The 22,547-nt window shown below is 45.0% G+C and overlaps 1 protein-coding gene across 3 annotated transcripts in view; it reads right to left on the minus strand.

The window, feature by feature from the left end:
- PAH (phenylalanine hydroxylase) overlaps positions 1-22,547 on the minus strand; it is a 73,800-nt gene that overhangs the window by 30,571 nt on the left and 20,682 nt on the right. For all 3 annotated transcript variants that reach the window (XR_013634991.1, XM_078850512.1, XM_073323553.2), the window contains exon 3: positions 6,234-6,417. Coding sequence is in view for 2 of the 3 variants with exons in the window: in XM_078850512.1 (XP_078706638.1) it covers positions 6,234-6,417 (184 nt within the window). In the remaining variant the exon portion in view is untranslated. The remainder of the gene's footprint in view (positions 1-6,233; positions 6,418-22,547) is intronic.

Below are 22,547 nucleotides of genomic sequence, written 5' to 3' on the forward strand. Positions count from 1 at the left end.
ATTTGTCTGTAAGGGAAACAGCAGCATTTATGGGCATGTACTGGACACCCAAGTGGTGACCAAATTAACATGGGGTCAAATGCGTAATAGGATGCTAATAAGCTATTTATATGTGGGGCAACAAAACGGAAGCCGTTAGGAGTTTCTGCAGAGCTCCTACATTCTGACCATTGTGAGGAGGGTCAAAGGCAGGTCTATTAAATTTATAGCTGTTCGAGGCACAGGTTTGGCCCTTTTTAAACAGATCCAAATGCTTTGGCCTGCCCCAGGGTTTAGCAAACAAGGCTCTTACAGAACCTCAGCCTCCAGCCAGTCTCAGAAATGCAATAAATTGTCTCTGTTTCCCCCTCACACACACACCCCGAAATAGACTAATATTTAATTCTTTTATTCCTGGGCTCCTAGGGGTCTGCAAATACTCAACTTGTTTCCCAAAAGAGTCATGAAGAGATGCACTGTGTTTTCGCAACAAATAACTCTAATTCCACAAAAGGCATTTGGCCAGATGAAACACTTCAGCGCATCACTCATGTGAAGAGCTAAAGTTACCTTCAGAATAATGACATTTTGCTAGCATTTGCTGAGCTACAGTTATATTATTGATCTAAATCTTTTATTCATTGCTTGAACAGGGGAAAATATAATATCTTTTGTCGTACAATTCAGAGAGCTTGGGGAAAAAAGAAAGTAAAAATGATAACTGAGCCCAAATGAAAAATCATCAGTACACTAAAGCCCCAGACCAGTAAAGCACTCAAGACTTGCTTCAAGTTAAGCACCGGGTTCGTACATTTTCAGGCCAGAAGGGACCATTGTGACCATCTAGTCTGACCTCTGGCATAGCACAGACCATAGAATTTCACCCAGTGATTCCTGTATCAATCCCAGTAACCTGTGGTTGAACTAGAACCTACTTTTTTAGAACGATATCTCGTCTTGATGTAAAGATTTCAAGTGATGGTCAATCCACTACACATTCTCACTGTTCAAAATGTGATCTTATTTCTAGTTTGAATTCACGTAGCTTCAACTTCTAGCCATTCAATCTTGTTATGCCTTCATCTGCTCGATTAAAGACCCCTCTACTATCCAAGGTCTTCTTCCTGTACTTACAAACTATGCACAATTCACCTCTTAGCCTTTTCTTCAATACACTATGGGTATGTCTACACTACAGCCAGTGGATGCTTCGTACATTGACAAAAGGAGCTTTTAATTCACTCCAACATAATAAATACTGAGAGGCAGTAGCTATGTTGACACAAGAATCCTTCCATCAACCTAGCCATGTCTATACCGGGAGTTAGGTTGACCTAATTACGGTGCTCAGGGCATGAAATTTTTCACAGCCCTGAGTGATATAGCTAGGTTGATCTAATTTTTAAGTGTAGACCTGGCCTAAATAGATCGTGCACTCGCTGTACAGCATGTTTTCCAATCCTTAAATAATTCTTGTGGTTCTTCCTTCTCTTCGTGTGCTCAGGGGCTATACTGGACCAAGTCCTAGAGGCACTCAACAAATGTCAGGCAAAATGAACAAAAACTATTTAAGCGCAAGCTGAAAAAAGCCCAGACTGTCATAATTAGATCAGTTGAGGAAAGAGGATTTCACTACCCTAGATGGCGCACTGGTCACCAAGAAGCAACATAGGGAAATACTTCAAAATCACCTTTGCTACCCCTGTGGCCCTGCACTGAATTCATGTGAAGTGCACAGCTGAACTGAACCCATAATCTTTAGCAAGGAAAAATCAATCACATTTGTAGATGTAGATGTTGGATAAGGAATTGGCGCTATTGCCCTCTATTAAGTAAATTGCTTCTTTCTTGACACAGATATGTCTCACAAGGAGAAGATTTTCCTGGACTTTACTTGGCAATGAAAAAGGCCTGTGTCCGCATACAACAAAGGGGAGGTCGGCTTGCATGTGTGTGTGTGGGTGGATGGGTGTGAGTGTGGTGGCGGAAAGGGGGAAAGAAAGGTGATATTTTGTTTAGTTTTATATTTTTCAAAAAAGAACAATAGCAGATTCTGATGTCAAGATTCCAATGTTAAGATCTATCAGGGATGATTTTAAAGGGCAAGTCAATGTAGACATTGTCATGGCAATGCTTGTTATTTATTAACACTGTCATATATTTGTTTAAGGGACAAATTCAGTCATTATGTCTGCAGCGTGGTCTCTCATTTCACTCTGAACCCGCGTATGCTTTGCTCTCTAATCAGCCTGAGCCCACAGGTGCTGGAGCTAGGGGTGCTGTGACACCCTCTGGCTTGAAGTGGTTTCCATCAGATACAGTTCAGTTCAATGGCTCTCAGCACCCCACTATACGAATTGTTCCAGCACCTCTGCCTTAATCTGACTTTTAGGACACAACCCTCCTGAGATTTAAGCTCATGGTGGGCCCTTCCACTAATGGCAAGTATTGAAAGTGAAAAGGGAATCAAGAACAGAAGAAATAAAAATAAAATGATTCATTTGATCTTTTCTCTCTCTGATGATAAATTGTTTCCACTAACAAACAAAAACAGTCATTCCTTCAATCAGAAGGGATCGAATTAATCTCTGCTGCTCTGAAGTCAATAGAGATTAATCTGGCTCAAGAAGACCTTTTGATGAACTTGGAAACATGAAGTGAAATCCTAGCCTTGATAAAATCAATAGGATTTTTGCCACTGACTTCAAGGGAGCCATGATTTCTCCTGTGGTCTTTTTGTTGTTGTTGACGTTTTGAGCTCTACCCTCTGCTTGAATCAGTGCCTACAAAACCTTTAAACACTGCTGCTCAGCAAAAACTTGCCAGGGTCTGTAGCTTTCTTCTGAAAATATAAATTCAGAAAAATGACGTGTGACAAAGAGAGAATATCTGTGATAGCAGGTGTAGCTGAGGTCTGGCTGGAGTAATTAACTCCTGGAGGGAGGCCTCTTTTTTTTTTTTGGAAGAGAAAATTAGGGAAGGAAATGAATCATTAGGTTGAAAACAGAATGTTTGTGCTAAATAAAGTAAGTAAATAGGTCAGTAGGCTAAGAAGACAGAATGTCCCAGACAACTAAGAGGGGAAATACACAGAAGACTGTTTACTATGAACTAGATAAGGGATTGGTTCCTGCAAAGTAACCAGATCGATCCAAAAATGTGTGCTGCAACATATAATAAATGCAATGAGATGTGTAATGTATACAAAGGGAGGAGGTTTCTGTGTAACTTTGGAGCTGTGACGTACCCTGCATCCATCCCCCCTGCATTTGAGACTGATCAGCTCAGCATGGCACTGCTGTGTGCCCAGTAAAGATACCCGAGTGACAAAGGCGGGAGTCGAACTGAGTTCTTGGGAAGCCGAGTGGAAAGAGGACTTGGAGGGAATCTCAACAGTAGTGCTTATAGCTCCCTGTCCAGGCATAACCCTTTGTCTCTTGTCACTTGAATGGAGAGAACTGACCCCAGAGAGTATTTGCTGGAGGCTTCTTTCCCCCAAATGTAATGTCATGGGTCAGGCACAAAGGAGATGGTAAAAGGATTACCAGGATTCATCTCGGGCAGATATTAATGCCCTTTTATGTTGTTCCAAGGAAGGAAGAGGAAGAGCCAGACCAAAAGCATTTGAAGACAATCCTAGCTTAAATCCTATTAAAATCACGTCTGGTATCTGAAGAGGTATTTAGGTATTAATAAAAGTGGGTGTCGTGGTTTCTTTATATGAATCTTCTGGGCCACGTCTTTATCCAGGCCCCAATCCTGTGAGGTGCTGAGCACTCTCAACTCTCACTGATTTTAATAAGAACGGACGATACTCAGCACCTCCCAGGATCATGCCCTACTTCCCTAAAAAGGCAAAACTACCATCAACATTGCTGGGAGTTTTGCCTGCGTGAGGATGGGTTGAGCTTGCGCCCACTGAAATGGGTAGAAAAAACTCTCCCTGATTTCATGGGTGGGGGGAGGGGGGCGATTGGACACAAAAGATTTGAGTGAGATTATGGCGGCAAGATTATGCCTATGAGGGGGAAGATTGTGCCTGACTCTTACATGGGTGCACTGTGGGGGAGGAGACGCAGAAGAAGGCTTCCTCTCCTCTTCCCACCCATCATCCAACCTGCATAAGGGTCAGATAAAGCTGCTGCCCCTGAGCTTGAAGGAGGATACAGCCTGCTCCCTCCATCCACCAAGGGGTGCACAGTGCTCCAGCAGGAGATGGAGAGAGATTGGAGGCTGATCAGCCTGTAGAGAAGGACCAGTGTGGAAGAGATGTTGGAATGATTTCCACTCTCTGAAGGGGCACAGTAAAAGATCCCTGCCAGGGAAATCAGAGAAGAAATCTACTTCCTTGAAGCAGAATTTCTCCCTCTGCTTGCCCATGGGTTACATTGCTTCACACCAAGCATAGTGCTGGACTGTGCCTCATTGGCCTTAGTCCTTAGTAAGGGCTGCAGGATTTGGTTTGTTGTTATTAACCAAGATTTAAGGGTGTTTTGGGGGTGGTGACAGGGGGTGTTGGAGTTAGCCAGGACAATCAACACTTCATTCGTTATTTTGTTACTTGGTCCTTTATCAGCAACTTTTATGCATTAAACACAATTGAGAATATGGTCACACTTTGCATGAAGGGTCCATTTAACAAAGAGTTCATAAATGACCAACAGATATTTTAAGAACTGGTAAGTCAATTGTTAGAGAGTCCAGTGGGTCAACTGGTAGCTTATAACCATCTGTCATACTTTCTGCTGATGGGTTTATAACCCATTTATAACTCATCAAACTACTCATATCTGTAAGATGCTGATAATCATAACACCTCTTACGATAATTAACTCTTTATAAACTACTTCTATGTGGATCCTTACTATGAAGGGTGACTAAGAAGGGCTCCGCTCACTTTGTATTGTGGATTCAAACAATCTGCATTATCTTATTTCACTGCACTGCCTGTCTTCACCTGACTGCTTCCCTGTAAGGGCGATCAAGACATGGCAGCTTTGAAAAGTGATGCGAGTTCTTCATCCAGGGAGCATAAAGGGCAGGCAGTTGCAAATGTCTCTAGGCCACTGTTCTAAAGCCCGCCTTAGCGACTTAGAGGAGCCAGCCCTCCTTAGGAAGGTGAAAGAGAATCTTTCTCTAGATAGCATTCATTACCAAAAATGCACATTAAGGGCTTGATTCAGTTAGGTGCTGAGCATTCTGGCCTTGCTCCAGCAAAGCACTTAAGCACATAATTCATTTTAAACACATGAATAGTCCCATAGATTCCAATAGAATTACTCACATGCTGAAAGTTAGGTATATGCTTAAGTAACTTGCTGAATCTGGGTTTTACGTAACTTGCTGGAGGTTGACAAGACTAAAGACGTTGTGCATGTCAAGCACGGGCCACCATTAAAAAAAAAACAAGTTTGAATGTAGGTAATGTTTATAGGAATAGAGTAATACCCCTTTAAATAGTTTGTGAGCCCTCCAATGGTGTTCGCTGTGTTCTAGAAGCCACCGGAAATCAGTCACAGTGGCCGTGTGCACGTAGCTAGGCTTGGCATGTTTGTGCATCTTTAGCAAACGCAGTCATTTGGAATGCACCTGTGCCCGTGTGGTTTCTTCATATTGTTTGTGTGTGTGAGCAAAAGACAACACTAGATGAATTTGGTAGATTGCTGAAAGCTGTGTATGAAAATACAGCCTTTTTGAACAGCAGGGGCACTGTTCATTTGCAGAAAATGAACATGCCTACAACTTTTTGGAATGGGAGACAGGACTATAAAAATGCTTTAATCAGTAAGTAGCCCCACTGAGGATAAGTGTTTGCAAGGCTGGCCCCTTAATAACCATTCACCTGACTACATATAACTACCGTAGTTACATTAACCAGTTACTACAGCCCTGCTAACTAAATATCAGTGAGTGCCAGGAAACAGAATATTGAAAACCGCTAGGTGATTACATATTCATATTCCAAAAGATCCAAGAGACCTCAGCCAGAATCAAGGTTGAGCATACTAGGTACTGCATATGCACATAGAGTGTATGGGTATGTACAACACCTAGTATAATCAAGAGCTTGTCCCAAAGAGCTTACACTCCAAATAGACAAGACAGATAAAGGATGGAAAGGGAAACACAGGTACAGAGGTCAACCAGAAAACTGCTTTACTGAAGGGAATAAAAGTAGTTCAAAAAGGCCGAGTGGTTTAGGCAGATAACACACAATTTTATAGTCAATATTATCACAGTCAATATTTTCTTACCAGCATCTTTCTTCTTTTTACGTGAAAGCTCATGAACTGTTGCTCCAATTTCATTTCTCAAAGTTGCGATGATATCCGTGAGAAGAGGAATATTCCTGCTATCCAGGTTTATGAAGAATTCATATTCATCTTTGTTGACTCGGGAAGGTCTGGACTCAATGTGGATCAGGTTTATACTTTTTTCCTATGAGAAAAGGATAATAGGTTGAATGTTGATACTATATGCTATAGGTGGAATCACAGCATGCTGAAATTCACCTGTTGGTGAATGGTCCACACAAGGCCCTCTACACCACAATAATCTCCAGCAGATGGAGCAGTTGTATAGGGGTGAATTTCACCTCTATACAACTGAAATCCCCCCCACCCACCCGTGCAGAGTCAATGCAGGGCCTGCGCACAACTAAGTCCCTCAAAATAGGGCTTAAGTTGGATTTAAGTGATGCATAGGCTTTCTACAGAGGTGAATTTCACTCCCGGTACACCAGGAACAAAAGCTGCACGGAGGCTCTGAATATGCCTATGCGGAGAAGAGCATTTACTCAGAATCAACACAGGATTCAAGAATTCTTTCCATGAAGAATAAAGAAGTGAGAATAAACAAATACATTGAAGTTATTTGCAATTACAATGAAATGAGGTTTGGAAAAGCCAGAAGCGGGGCATCTTGTGATCCAAATCTCAAGGGGCTGAAAATGAAAAGCCATTATATGCCCTCGCTCTGTGCATGCAGTTTCCTTGCCTCATACCCTACTGCAAGTTTATTGCTGTGACTGCAGGGATAAGCAATGGACAATTCGTTTAAACCTGCCTACCTACTCTCTTTGCTCCTGCATTGCAGCCAGCCAGGGGAGCAGCTCAAGTGCCATCTGCTACAAGCTCAAGTATCTCTGCTCCTGCAACACTCATCTCAGCCCTGGAAGCACATGTGGCATGGCTCCAAAATGCCACTGTAAGCCACCCAGGGCAGCATGTAGCATTCAGGTGAATGGGGAAACTGGAAGGGGTAACAAAAGTCAAGAGAGAACAGGAAAGAATAAAAGAATAGGAAGCCACTCCCACTAAAAATACATAAATTAAAAAAAAAATCACAGAAGAAAAAACAGATGAGAAGGAAAAGAGAAAATGGAAACCGACTAGGACAAGAGCGAAACAAAGGCGAAGAGACAGCAACTGTCATAGGAAACAGCAGAGGAAAGGGCCCCTATTTGCCAATCCGACACTAGGGGAACACCAACAAAAAACTGCACATCAGGAACCACTGACCTAACAAGCTAAATAGATACAATATCTGATTAATAACATCCAAGATACACATTCCAAAGTGTTTTTGAAACACTTCACAGTGTTTCAGTATCTCTGTCCAGTGAGCAGGACTGTTGTCTCTCTCTTAGAGGGGGCTGAATCTTAGGTAGAGCTGGTCAGAAAATGTTTTCTCTCCCATGGAAAAAAGTTTGAAGACAGTTTTTGTTGTGGACCACATTTTTCTCCAAAATTCTTCTGGTTTTCATCAAAAACCCAGAATGTGCAGGGTTTGGTTTCTTGAGAAAAACCAGAAAAACATAGTCAAAAGCAGAGTTTCTCCCAAGGAAATTTTGATTTACCAAAAAAACAAAACAACAAAAAAAACCCCATGTTTACTTGAGAAAACCCTTGAACAAAAAATGTCAACCAGCTCGAAAAGTAGGATCTAGGCCTGCATTCCTTATTCAGGCATATTCCCACTGCAGCCATTGTTGCTATAGGGTGAGGCCCATAATGAAATTCTGCCTCCCAAAAGGAAGCTGAGACCCATGAAGACAGAGAAAATTCAGGTTTGGGCCTGTCTGCTCCTTGGTTTTGCTCTCCTTTGCTCCCTTTTGTGCTGCATAGTGCAGCGAGGCAGCTGGCCATCAACAACACAGAAATACCTTGCTACAAAAGGCAGTTCAGAATCTGGTAGGAAGAAGCATGCACGGCACTCTTCTGTGTCTGGAGGGTTGAAAGCCGCTGATTACCTTAAGTTGTTTTGCTAAATACCAGTACAGTAAGTTGAAAAGTTCAAAAGCACATTCACCAATGGCTGCTCATGAAAGATACTCCTCAGTTGTGCTGTCTGAATGCAGAGAATGCGTTTAACTGTGCTAAGCCCCAGGGACAATTTGTTTTAGAGCCATAAAATTCTGTGTAGCACACAGACCTTACTTTGTATTTGCTTTTTAGCTAGATGGTAAGAGATCATTACAGTGCTCAAGACTTAGAAGTTAAAATTACTTGCCACTAGATATATTTTTTGACAGAGACCAGAGACAGTGGGCTATACTCTGCTGTCAGCTGGGCCATGGTAAATCCACAATAATGCCAATGAGGTCAATGCAGCAAATGAGGGTTTACACCAGGGGCAGAATCTGGACCATTAGGCCTTATTCTCCATTGCCCAGACAACTGTGCAAAATGGCAGTAAAATGCCACCAAACCAGAATGCTCTATTTACACTGAGAGTAACATTTTACATTCACTGTGCACAGGAGCAAACGATTGCACAAAGATTTATTGTTCTGAGATTGTACAGCACCTAGCACAATAGGTCCATGTCTGGGGGGGGGGTCCTAGATACTACCGTAATAAATAACAAAAAAAAGAACAAGGGAGTGGAGAATGAAGCCCACAGCCTGTACTGATTGGCAGGAGGGAGGGACAGAGGAGTATTGTAATAATTGGGACTACAAATTTACCCTCATTGTAGGCTCAACTGTAAAAAGTATGTAAAAGTTCATAAAATGTCACAACAACCTATAGTAATAAATGTTGATGAAAATAGGTGCAAAAGGGAGACAAAAAACTGAATTAGTCCAATAAAAAGGCCTCCTGCTATAACTCAAGGACTATGTTAAAATCATGCTTGGTAAAAATAGAAGATGTGGAACTGGAAATTAATGAACCAAAATTGGTGTGTCAGATATTAGGCCTGATTGGTGGACAAAAAAAATGAGGGGATGGGCTATTCCACCCTCCATTCCCTTTGTGGGTCCTTATAGAAAGAGACTTTGAGGGAAAAGAACAGAACAGATGAATGCTACGAGTAAGCTTCATGATCATGGCTGCCTCTCCCACTGTTTCTGGGACTCAGGATCTTCATCATCCTGGTCCTGAGAGATGTCCTGAGCAAACCGGGCCAGAGAGGGAGACCCAGATGACATCACCACCCGTACCAACTCCAGCTGAATCCCAAACGACACTTGAGATGAAATGGGATCAGACTTTAAAAACAGCAGCAGCTTCAGCTCACGTCAACTAACTTCTCTTTCCCCCTAAAAGGACAGTCATTACCAGCTTTGATACCATTTAAGAGACTGTCAAACCGAGGGGTGGGCGGGGCGGGGCGGGGTGTTCCTTCTAAAAAAGGAAAGGGAACAAGCCTTACTTAATGCTTTACATTTCAAATGCTTTAACTCTTTTCCCTTCTTTTCTATATTGTTAATAAAAGGTTAAAAAGGATGTTTAATGGTGGCTTTGCCATGGTGCTAAGCAGGCTGACGTCGCTGCATACCAAACCCTGAACCTTGTTAAAATTGTTTAATGTTAGACAGTGACTGTGTTGCGTTAACACCTTTGGCCCATATGTTCCATCTAAATGAATACAACAGGGGCCACATAGCAATGCTTTGTCCAGGAGCCCTGGGAGAACAAACAATGGAGCAGGCAGCCAGCACGCGTGCCACTCTAGTGACAGGTCAGCCCTGCTACACTGGCCTCACTCCCCTTGAAAAGTCTTGAGCCTGGGGTGCAGGGTCTTGAAACCCAAAGGGACCCGGTGCCAAGATGCAGGACTAGGGTGGGAGGGCTGTTTTATACCTTCTCCCTGTTTTATCCACCCACACTGATGCCAGTGCATTCTGGCCTGATGTAAAAAGCAAAAGGAGCTATTTTGCTTATTATAGTAGCCTGTCCTCTCAAGTTCTACTCATCCAGCTGTACCACTAATGCACAAATACAGAGGAAATCCCTATTGATCTGCTATCGTGTTGTACAGCAGATTGTTTCTAGTTCACCAGGGAGGCAGAAGAGGCTCATGCGGGTTTCTTTTGGTCAGACTAAAAGAGGACGTATACTCACCAAATCAAATTTCCACCTCCTTTACACCAATGTAATTCTGGAATAACTCCACTGAAATCAAAGAAGCTATTCTGAATTTGCATCAACATAAGTGAGACCAGGTTCTCTCCCCCTTCTCTGCACTTCTACACTGATCCAGGAGTAGAGGCCAGAAATTGGTCACATTTGGCCATCTGATAATTCTTCAGTCCTTAGCTTGTATAAATCTGGCACAGGCAGCTCCTTCTCCACTCCTATCACCTCTGTACAGACTGTATGTCAGGAACAGATGGGAAGGGGGGTGGGGACAGTAATTATGCTTGCCTGGCAGAGTTTAAATCAGGCTCTACAATGCCCTAATCTGTACAGGGCCAGCCATGAACCAACCTCAGAAACACAGAGGGGCAGCCAGCTGTCTGGTAGCCCACTCTCCACCAGTCTGCTTCATGCTCAGCAGACACTGGACATAGCAGAGACTCTGGGGCAAAATGCGGTCCAAGTGATCTGAAATTCTGATGCATTAAAGGCCCATGGTGCTTAAATTACTCAGGGTCAAAATTCACCCTGAATTACAATCTGATGTCAGAAAGCAATACCTTTATTTCAAACTATCTTCTGAAAAAAACGATTGAAGGTGTAGCTTTTGAACTGTATATATCCCATCATGAATTATGTAACTTTGCCTATCCTTAGCAATATATACACACACAATTAGCTGTTCACATTTTATTTACATTTCTATTAAAACCAGTGCTCTTAACTACAAAAACATCTGTTACTGAGTACATTGTAAACAAAACTGATCTGTATTTCTTATGTCCATTTCTCTTAAAATCAGTAGTTTGCTCAGAGGAACACAATACAGAAAAACTGTTCTTATAAGACAGTTGCTTGCATAGTTGTTGTAGCCATGTTGGCCCCAGGTTTGAGTAAGAAGAGTTGGGTGAGGTAATATCGTTGACTGGACCAACTTCTGTTGGTGAAAGAGACATGCTTCCTTCAGCTCTGAGGAGGGCATTCTTCACTTCCTGTCCTAAAATCTTATATAATGCAAAACAACAGACTCGAGGGTGTAGTGTTATGTACTCACAAACAATTTTTGACTTTCACTCAAGAGGTGCCTGCGTCTCAGCAATGGGCAAAGAAAATCATGTGTGTATTATATAGATATATATGACAGGTTTCAGAGTAACAGCCGTGTTAGTCTGTATTCGCAAAAAGAAAAGGAGTACTTGTGGCACCTTAGAGACTAACCAATTTATTAGAGCATAACCTTTCGTGAGCTACAGCTCACTTCCTCAGATGCATATCGTGGAAACTGCAGCAGGCTTTATATATACACAGAGAATATGAAACAATACCTCCTCCCACCCCACTGTCCTGCTGGTAATAGCTTATCTAAAGTGATCATCAGGTGGGCCATTTCCAGCACAAATCCAGGTTTTCTCACCCTCCACCCCCCCACACAAATTCACTCTCCTGCTGGTGATAGCCCATCCAAAGTGACAACTCTTTACACAATGTGCATGACAATCAAGTTGGGCTATTTCCTGCACAAATCCAGGTTTTCTCACATCCTCCCCACCCCCATACACACACAAACTCACTCTCCTGCTGGTAATAGCTCATCCAAACTGACCACTCTTCAAGTGAACTTTGTGACTTTGTCCTTACCCATAACTACTTCACATTTGGGGACAATGTATACCTTCAGATCAGCGGCACTGCTATGGGTACCCACATGGCCCCACAGTATGCCAACATTTTTATGGCTGATTTAGAACAACGCTTCCTCAGCTCTCGTCCCCTAAAGCCCCTACTCTACTTGCGCTATATTGATGACATCTTCATCATCTGGACCCATGGAAAAGAAGCCCTTGAGGAATTCCACCATGATTTCAACAATTTCCATCCCACCACCAACCTCAGCCTGGTCCAGTCCACACAAGAGATCCACTTCCTGGACACTACAGTGCTAATAAACAATGGTCACATAAACACCACCCTATACCGGAAACCTACTGACCGCTATTCCTACCTGCATGCCTCCAGCTTTCACCCTGACCACACCACACGATCCATCGTCTACAGCCAAGCTCTGCGATACAACCGCATTTGCTCCAACCCCTCAGACAGAGACAAACACCTACAAGATCTCTGTCAAGCTTTCTTACAACTACAATACCCACCTGCAGAAGTAAAGAAACAGATTGATAGAGCCAGAAGAGTTCCCAGAAGTTACCTACTACAGGACAGGCCTAACAAAGAAAATAACAGAACGCCACTAGCCGTCACCTTCAGCCCCCAACTAAAACCCCTCCAACGCATTATTAAGGATCTACAACCTATCCTAAAGGATGACCCAACACTCTCACAAATCTTGGGAGACAGGCCAGTCCTTGCCTACAGACAGCCCCGCAACCTGAAGCAAATACTCACCAACAACCACATACCACACAACAGAACCACTAACCCAGGAACTTATCCTTGCAACAAAGCCCGTTGCCAATTGTGCCCACATATCTATTCAGGGGACACCATCACAGGGCCTAATAACATCAGCCACACTATCAGAGGCTCGTTCACCTGCACATCCACCAATGTGATATATGCCATCATGTGCCAGCAATGCCCCTCTGCCATATACATTGGTCAAACTGGACAGTCTCTACGTAAAAGAATAAATGGACACAAATCAGATGTCAAGAATTATAACATTCATAAACCAGTCGGAGAACACTTCAATCTCTCTGGTCACGCAATCACAGACATGAAGGTCGCTATCTTAAAACAAAAAAACTTCAAATCCAGACTCCAGCGAGAAACTGCTGAATTGGAATTCATTTGCAAATTGGACGCTATTAATTTAGGCTTAAATAGAGACTGGGAGTGGCTAAGTCATTATGCAAGGTAGCCTGTTTCCTCTTGTTTTTTCCTACCCCCTCCCCCAGATGTTCTGGTTTAACTTGGATTTAAACTTGAAGAGTGGTCAGTTTGGATGAGCTATTACCAGCAGGAGAGTGAGTTTGTGTGTGTATGGGGGTGGGGGGATGTGAGAAAACCTGGATTTGTGCAGGAAATAGCCCAACTTGATTGTCATGCACATTGTGTAAAGAGTTGTCACTTTGGATGGGCTATCACCAGCAGGAGAGTGAATTTGTGTGGGGGGGTGGAGGGTGAGAAAACCTGGATTTGTGCTGGAAATGGCCCACCTGATGATCACTTTAGATAAGCTATTACCAGCAGGACAGTGGGGTGGGAGGAGGTATTGTTTCATATTCTCTGTGTATATATAAAGCCTGCTGCAGTTTCCACGATATGCATCTGAGGAAGTGAGCTGTAGCTCATGAAAGCTTATGCTCTAATAAATTGGTTAGTCTCTAAGGTGCCACAAGTACTCCTTTTCTTTTTATAGATATATATGTTTGCCATTTTGTAAAGAGTGCTTTGGGATTCGTTTGGAGCCATATAAATGTAAGTTACAATCACTGTTGTTTTAGAAACAGAAGTTCAGTCACAGAAATTGACCCCTCCCAATTGGTAGTTTTGCAGAATGATGTTTTGTGTTGGTAATAAACACTTTCACTTCAAAATATTTACAGCAGCTCTGTTACTTGAGTTTCTATTCAGCACCCAACTTCATTTTGGTACAACTTCCCCACCTGGTGTCTCCTGATGGTATTGTAATTATATTTTATATGAGTCAGAACTCAGTAGGACGTAGTTTGTGTTGCCAGTTCTTGCAATTTTATTGTTAGTCTCATGATATTTGATGTTTTACTTAAAGCTCCAGCTCCTGGAGCCAAAAGGAGAATTTGGGGGTTAGTGGTTTTTTAAAAAAGTTGTTTTTAGCCCTCCTGGTTGCAGACAAAAGCTTGTAAACTTGACATGAGTATCCTCTAAAAGCTCAGAAACCAGAAGGCAAATAAAAAATACTCCTCCTCGGGTGTATTATTTCTTTAAAAAAAACAAACAAAAACCACCCTCATTATTTTTAAGTCAATCTCATGATTTTGGGGCCCAAGTCATGATTTTTGAACGTTCGGGGTTGACAAGACTGTAGTTCACACCTTAACGCCTAATGCCCCTGGCTCAGATTCACCCTTGTGCCAGTGGTACCACAGGGACAGAGAGGGGACATCTTGCATCTCCCCTATTCAGGAACAACAGGGGCCAATTCAGCACATGGTTCAGACTAACTTGTGCCCTTGTGCTGCAATTGCTCCTCTCTCCGATTGCGGCTGTGCAGAATCCCCCAGGGGTGGGCACACCCTAGCCAGTCCCCCTCCTACCTCAGCAGGCCCTCCTCCTGACTTCAGCCTGCTGTGGAAAACCTGCTGCATGGGGGTCTTCCAGACGTGGGATTTATGGCTCCTTTATGATTATTTGGCCAACTGAAAGGGCCTTCAGCACATGAGTCAGTCCCCTGTCAGAGTTGCTCCGTTGCAGAGATGCTTGTAAGCGTATAGCTGTCTGCCTTGCATTTATTTAAAGGCACAACACTTGTCATTTATAAGTTCAGCATTATCATGTAGTAACCAGTTATAACAGATTTCACTGTTAGGGTCAATGATAGCTCTCACTTTGCGCTATGTAACCCTCCAGTCTTCAGTGGGGTTGCCAGTTCCCATGATTTTAGCCTGAGTCTCACCACAGTTATTGTTTTGCCTAAAGGCCTCACTCCTGGAGCTTAAAATTTTACCTTCCTTACGGGGGGTGCGGGGTGGGGGGGAGGGAGTAAGCATCTAGCCTTCATGGTTGCAGAAAAAAGCCTGAAAACATGATTTTTAAAAGTCTCATGATTTTTAAGACAAAGTCAGGATTTTTTTGGGGGAGGGGGAATCAGTCTCATGCTTTTTGAATGACTGGAGTTGGCAATACCGCAGGTGTCACTGGTGGTAGACGTTGGCCCATCCTTCATTGGAGAGGTTCCATTTTCACACATGTTTTTCACAACTCTATTAGGAAGCCTTAAGGGGGAGCGATAGTTCTAGGCTACTGTTTCCAACAGCGCATTTGTGTCTTCCCTCTGTGAGCTACCACACGCCCCTGTACTCGATTCTTAAAAACCAAGAACAGCTATCAACATCCATCTGTAGCTTGTTTCCATGGCCCTTGTCACTAAGCGACCTCAGACCCATCATGACGTTCCTACAAGGTGGTTGCATAACTACTGAATTTTCACGCAGACACTGAGTAAATACTCCCAGAGGGAACATTTATATAAAGCTGGTAAGAAAGAGCATGTAAAATGACGTGCTGCAGTTTTTAACCCTGACTAGCTGTGGGCTACATTCAAGTCCCATTAAAAGGGAAGGTTTTCAAAAAGCACACATGACAGTTAAGCAGTTGATTCCCACTGAGAGTCAATGAGAGTTAGGAGCCTAATTTCCATTTGTGCCTTTGAATAGCTTCCTCAAAGTCAATGCAGAGACTTTCATTTTGGTCAGGGAGAGTTCGTTTAGGCTCTGTTTGTTTAAGGCAGGGATTCTCAATTGTCTCCATACTGCAACCCCCTTTCCCCTACTGGGACCCCACCCTCACCCCTCCATGACACCCCTCTTGTCTAGCTGATATCTAGTCAGGAACCCTTCCATTCAGCAGTGGGGAAAGGGCAGAGTGGTCACAACCTCCTGACACTTCTGGGGAGTTGTGACAACCATTCTGAGACCCTCTGTCCTCAGGCACTCATCACAGCAGTGTCTAAGTGCCAAAGCCCATGAGATCAGAGTTTGCTGAATGTATTAAATACAAATTAAACAGCCATGAATCATGCAGCTTTGTACAAAGCACACAGGGCTCTGCCCCTTCTCCCAACCGCCCTGCCCATTTTCGTGTGGCAGCCAGTTAAACTGAGCCAGCATGCCCTGGGAAGTAATCTGCCTTTGGTGTAAGGCTAGTACAGATTTCTCTCCTCCTGGAGCACTGCAGAACCAGGAACCAGATAGTTACTTTGAGTCACAGTCTGTTTCCCTTGTCTGCTCCTGAGAGAAAGGAGCTAGCCACTGCCCCTTGCGCAGGACCAAGGGCAAGGTCACAACTGAGCCTACCTCCTCTTGTGGTTTTGTGAATGGTATTTCTAATTGTCCTTTGCTTTTAATAAAATGAAAAAGCATTCAAAATGCTCAACATTGAAATGAAACATTTCATCTGACCTGAAACTAATAATGTTTTTCATCTTTTGTATCACTGAGAAACGCCTTTTATTTTTGTTTTTTGGGGGGGGGAACACAATAATTCGCACAGCTCTCGTTAGCATTAACTCAGCATGTCACAGTGCTTTCTGTCTTGAGGTTAAATGCTATGAAATGACCCCTCTGCAGTGTCTAGACCAGAGCAGCAAAGGAAGGGTTGATAGCTGGTGCTTGTTGTAGTGGAATGCTGTCCTGAGGTGGGGGGTTCCACGACCACCACTCCCAAGAGGAGAAGGCGGGTGGTGGTGGTCGGGGACTCTCTCCTCCGGGGAACTGAGTCATCTATCTGCCGCCCTGACCGGGAAAACCGAGAAGTCTGCTGCTTGCCAGGGGCTAAGATTCGCGAGGTGACGGAGAGACTGCCGAGACTCATCAAGCCCTCGGATCGCTACCCCTTCCTGCTTCTCCACGTGGGCACCAATGATGCTGCCAAGAATGACCTTGAGCGGATCACTGCGGACTATGTGGCTCTAGGAAGAAGGATAAAGGAGTTGGAGGCGCAAGTGGTGTTCTCATCCATCCTCCCCGTGGAAGGAAAAGGCCTGGGTAGGGACCGTCGAATCGTGGAAGTCAACGAATGGCTACGCAGGTGGTGTCGGAGAGAAGGCTTTGGATTCTTTGACCATGGGATGGTGTTCCATGAAGGAGGAGTGCTGGGCAGAGACGGGCTCCATCTTACGAAGAGAGGGAAGAGCATCTTTGCCAGCAGGCTGGCTAACCTAGTGAGGAGGGCTTTAAACTAGGTTCACCGGGGGAAGGAGACCAAAGCCCTGAGGTAAGTGGGAAAGTGGGATACCGGGAGGAAGCACAGGCAGGAATGTCTGTGAGGGGAGGGCTCCTGCCTCATACTGGCAATGAGGGGCGATCAACAGGTTATCTCAAGTGCTTATATACAAATGCACAAAGCCTTGGAAACAAGCAGGGAGAACTGGAGGTCCTGGTGATGTCAAGGAACTATGACGTGATCGGAATAACAGAGACTTGGTGGGATAACTCACATGACTGGAGTACTGTCATGGATCGTTATAAACTGTTCAGGAAGGACAGGCAGGGCAGAAAAGGTGGGGGAGTAGCCCTGTATGTAAGGGAGCAATATGACTGCTCAGAGCTCCGGTACAAAACTGCAGAAAAACCTGAGTGTCTCTGGATTAAGTTTAGAAGTGTGTGCAACAAGAGTGATGTAGTGGTGGGAGTCTGCTATAGACCACCGGACCAGGGGGATGAGGTGGATGAGGCTTTCTTCCAGCAGCTCACGGAAGCTACTAGATCGCATGCCCTGATTCTCATGGGTGACTTTAATTTTCCTGATATCTGCTGGGAGAGCAATACAGCGGGGCATAGACAATCCAGGAAGTTTTTGGAAAGCGTAGGGGACAATTTCCTGGCGCAAGTGCTAGAGGAGCCAACTGGGGGGGCGCTTTTCTTGACCTGCTGCTCACAAACCGGGTAGAATTAGTGGGGGAAGCAAAAGTGGATGGGAATCTGGGAGGCAGTGACCATGAGTTGGTTGAGTTCAGGATCCTGACGCAGGGAAGAAAGGTAAGCAGCAGGATACGGACCATGGACTTCAGGAAAGCAGACTTCGACTCCCTCAGGGAACGGATGGCCAGGATCCCCTGGGGGACTAACTTGAAGGGGAAAGGAGTCCAGGAGAGCTGGCTGTATTTCAAGGAATCCCTGTTGAGGTTACAGGGACAAACCATCCCGATGAGTCGAAAGAATAGTAAATATGGCAGGCGACCAGCTTGGCTTAATGGTGAAATCCTAGCGGATCTTAAACATAAAAAAGAAGCTTACAAGAAGTGGAAGGTTGGACATATGACCAGGGAAGAGTATAAAAATATTGCTCGGGCATGTAGGAATGTTATCAGGAGGGCCAAATCGCACCTGGAGCTGCAGCTAGCCAGAGATGTCAAGAGTAACAAGAAGGGTTTCTTCAGGTATGTTGGCAACAAGAAGAAAGCCAAGGAATGTGTGGGCCCCTTACTGAATGAGGGAGGCAACCTAGTAACAGAGGATGTGGAAAAAGCTAATGTACTCAATGCTTTTTTTGCCTCTGTTTTCACTAACAAGGTCAGCTCCCAGACTGCTGCGCTGGGCATCACAAAATGCGGAAGAGATGGCCAGCCCTCTGTGGAGATAGAGGCGGTTAGGGACTATTTAGAAAAGCTGGACGTGCACAAGTCCATGGGGCCGGACGAGTTGCATCCGAGAGTGCTGAAGGAATTGGCGGCTGTGATTGCAGAGCCACTGGCCATTATCTTTGAAAACTCGTGGCGAACCGGGGAAGTCCCGGATGACTGGAAAAAGGCTAATGTAGTGCCAATCTTTAAAAAAGGGAAGAAGGAAGATCCTGGGAACTACAGGCCAGTCAGCCTCACCTCAGTCCCTGGAAAAATCATGGAGCAGGTCCTCAAAGAATCAATCCTGAAGCACTTGCATGAGAGGAAAGTGATCAGGAACAGCCAGCATGGATTCACCAAGGGAAGGTCATGCCTGACTAATCTAATCGCCTTTTACGATGAGATTACTGGTTCTGTGGATGAAGGGAAAGCAGTGGATGTATTGTTTCTTGACTTTAGCAAAGCTTTTGACACCGTCTCCCATAGTATTCTTGTCAGCAAGTTAAGGAAGTATGGGCTGGATGAATGCACTATAAGGTGGGTAGAAAGTTGGCTAGATTGTCGGGCTCAACGGGTAGTGATCAATGGCTCCATGTCTAGTTGGCAGCCGGTATCAAGTGGAGTGCCCCAAGGGTCGGTCCTGGGGCCGGTTTTATTCAATATCTTCATAAATGATCTGGAGGATGGTGTGGATTGCACTCTCAGCAAATTTGTGGATGATACTAAACTGGGAGGAGTGGTAGATACGCTGGAGGGGAGGGATAGGATACAGAAGGACCTAGACCAATTGGAAGATTGGGCCAAAAGGAATCTGATGAGGTTCAATAAGGATAAGTGCAGGGTCCTGCACTTAGGACGGAAGAACCCAATGCACAGCTACAGACTAGGGACCGAATGGCTAGGCAGCAGTTCTGCGGAAAAGGACCTAGGGGTGACAGTGGACGAGAAGCTGGATATGAGTCAGCAGTGTGCCCTTGTTGCCAAGAAGGCCAATGGCATTTTGGGATGTATAAGTAGGGGCATAGCGAGCAGATCGAGGGACGTGATCGTTCCCCTCTATTCGACATTGGTGAGGCCTCATCTGGAGTACTGTGTCCAGTTTTGGGCCCCACACTTCAAGAAGGATGTGGATAAATTGGAGAGAGTCCAGCGAAGGGCAACAAAAATGATTAGGGGACTGGAACACATGAGTTATGAGGAGAGGCTGAGGGAGCTGGGATTGTTTAGTCTGCAGAAGAGAAGAATGAGGGGGGATTTGATAGCTGCTTTCAACTACCTGAAAGGGGGTTCCAAAGAGGATGGCTCTAGACTGTTCTCAATGGTAGCAGATGACAGAACGAGGAGTAATGGTCTCAAGTTGCAGTGGGGGAGGTTTAGATTGGATATTAGGAAAAACTTTTTCACTAAGAGGGTGGTGAAACACTGGAATGCGTTACCTAGGGAGGTGGTAGAATCTCCTTCCTTAGAGGTTTTTAAGGTCAGGCTTGACAAAGCCCTGGCTGGGATGATTTAACTGGGAATTGGTCCTGCTTTGAGCAGGGGGTTGGACTAGATGACCTTCTGGGGTCCCTTCCAACCCTGATATTCTATGATTCTATGATTCTATGAAATAGGTATACTGGGAGTTGTATGTGCGCTGAAGTGGGAGAGGTCCCATTTATCCCACTAACGTACTGAGTTAAATTCTAGGGACAGATTGCTTTGCAAAATGTGCCCATGCCTGCATAACCTGTATGCTTTTCCTCTTGTTTTGGAAACAATCCAAAATTCAGCAAAAGCCCAGTACATTCAAGATGGTCAAAGAGATAAACTTCAAAGTGGTCATTGTTTGTTGACCACACAGTTAACTCCCTAAACAGAGAAAAAATTACCAGAGTCATCTTTGTTGGCTCAGAAGGCAAAGGGTCTGACTCAGTGTTACCATTTACCTCTGGGCCAGGTTCCAGTATCTTTACTCACATGATGCAACAACCTACTGCATGAGAACAGCCATGTAAATCAAATGTGCTGCACTGTGCAAGCAAAGCGATCAGAACCTGATCCTGAGGGTGAAATTCTGCTATGTGAAAAGAACATTACTCAACAAAAGCAGGGTGATTTCTATTTGAACGTGAGGTAACAGTTTGCATCATACTGTAACCCACACACCTCTTGGGTGTGGTGTTGTGTCAAGACCACTGAGAGAGAGAGAGAGAGAGAGAGATTGATTGATTGATTAATGAGTCTGCTCTACAGCCTAAGCTAACAGTCATATGGCTTTTAGCTCATGCAGTAGAGGCTCATGCACTAAGTTCCAGTGACCCCAGGTTCAAACCCGACGATGACCAGGTCTGTCAGCATTACAATATTATTCCACCCTATTTTTTTTTTTACTAGTAAACATTTTAATCCATCTGGCTCTGGGCAGGATTTTCTTTATTTCACATGACCAGTATTTAATTCAGAGGTGCAAGTAAGCTGGTAGGCCCCGGTACGGCATACTAGTAAGAGCTGGTGCACTGTACCAGGACCAGCTTTCCGAGAGGACAATTTAAAGCCCTGGGGGTAGCGGCGGCAGGGCTCTGGATTTAAAGGACCCCAGAGCTCCAGCCGCTGCTACTGCCCTGGCGCCCTTTAAATCCCAGCCTGACCCCTGCTTCCTGAGCCCTGCAGTAGTGGCAGCAGGGCTCTAGCGGGGATTAAAAGGGCCCTGGGGCAGTAGCAGCGGCTGGAGCTCCGGGGCCCTTTAAATCCGAACCAGAGCCCCACCACCGCTACCCCAGGGCTCAGGCAGCAGGGCTCAGGCTGGGATTTAAACGGCCCTGGAGCTCCAGGCCCCGCTACCCTCCCGGGGCCCTTTAAATCCCTACCTGAGCTCTGCTGCCAAAGCCTGGGGTAGCAGCAGTGGGGCTCTGGCGGGCATTTAAAGGGCTGGGGCAGTAGCGGTGGCTGGAGCCCCGGGGCCCTTTAAATGCCCGGTGGAGCCCGGCCACTGCTACCCCAGGGCTTTGGCAGCAGGGCTCAGGTGGGGATTTAAAGGGCTTGGGGCTCCGACAGTTGCTACCACAGCGGAGCCCCAGGCCCTTTAAAGCTCTGCCAGAGCCCAGAGCCTGGGGGTAGTGGTGGCAGCCGGGAGCCCCCAGGGCTCCTCAGTAATTTAAAGGGCCTGGGGCTCCACTGCGGTAGCGGCAGCTGGAGCCCTGGGCCCTTTAAATCGCCCCCGAGCCCTGGGGCTCCCAGCCGCCTCTGCAGCTGGTAGGTCGGGGGTGATTTAAAGGGCCCTGGGCTCCCAGCCGCTGCTACCGCAGCTGGAGCCCTGGCCCTTTAAATCAAGATTTAAAGGGCCCCGGGGATTTAAGGCCCTGCCTCTTCCGGTTGAGGCCACGCACCCTGCTCAGGACTCCGGTGTACCGGTAAGTCCTCTAACTTACTTTCACCCCTGATTTAATCCATCCATGATTTTCTGCACAGGGATATATATATATATATATATATATATTTTTTGTCTACCACACTGTAAAATCATTCTTGTGGTCAAAGCCACTAGTGACTTCCTACATGTTTCTTTACAGCATAAAAGCAGATTCTGCCACCCTTACTTACAAGGGGCAGTACCTTGCTTTCTACATAGTCCCATTAAGATCAGTAAGACAGGATGAATACTTTTCACCATGACTAAGGCTGGCAGAACCAGCAGCTATTGATGGTATGTGATTGGTCACCTTAGTCACAAGGTACTGCTTCTGCTACCTGACTGGTTTACTCCCAAACCCACAAAGAGCTTTCAGATCCCAACTTCAGAGAGAGAGAGAGAGAGAGAGAGACAGAGACATGAGTACTTGAGAACAGACACATGGGTGTCACAGAAGAGGAATGGTCCAATGGTTAGGAGGCTAGCCTAGGACACAGGAAATCTGGACTCTGTTCAGTTCCAGAGATTTCTT

The sequence above is a fragment of the Lepidochelys kempii genome, chromosome 1 (genome assembly GCF_965140285.1).
Source record: "Lepidochelys kempii isolate rLepKem1 chromosome 1, rLepKem1.hap1, whole genome shotgun sequence".
Lineage (NCBI taxonomy): Eukaryota > Metazoa > Chordata > Testudines > Cheloniidae > Lepidochelys > Lepidochelys kempii.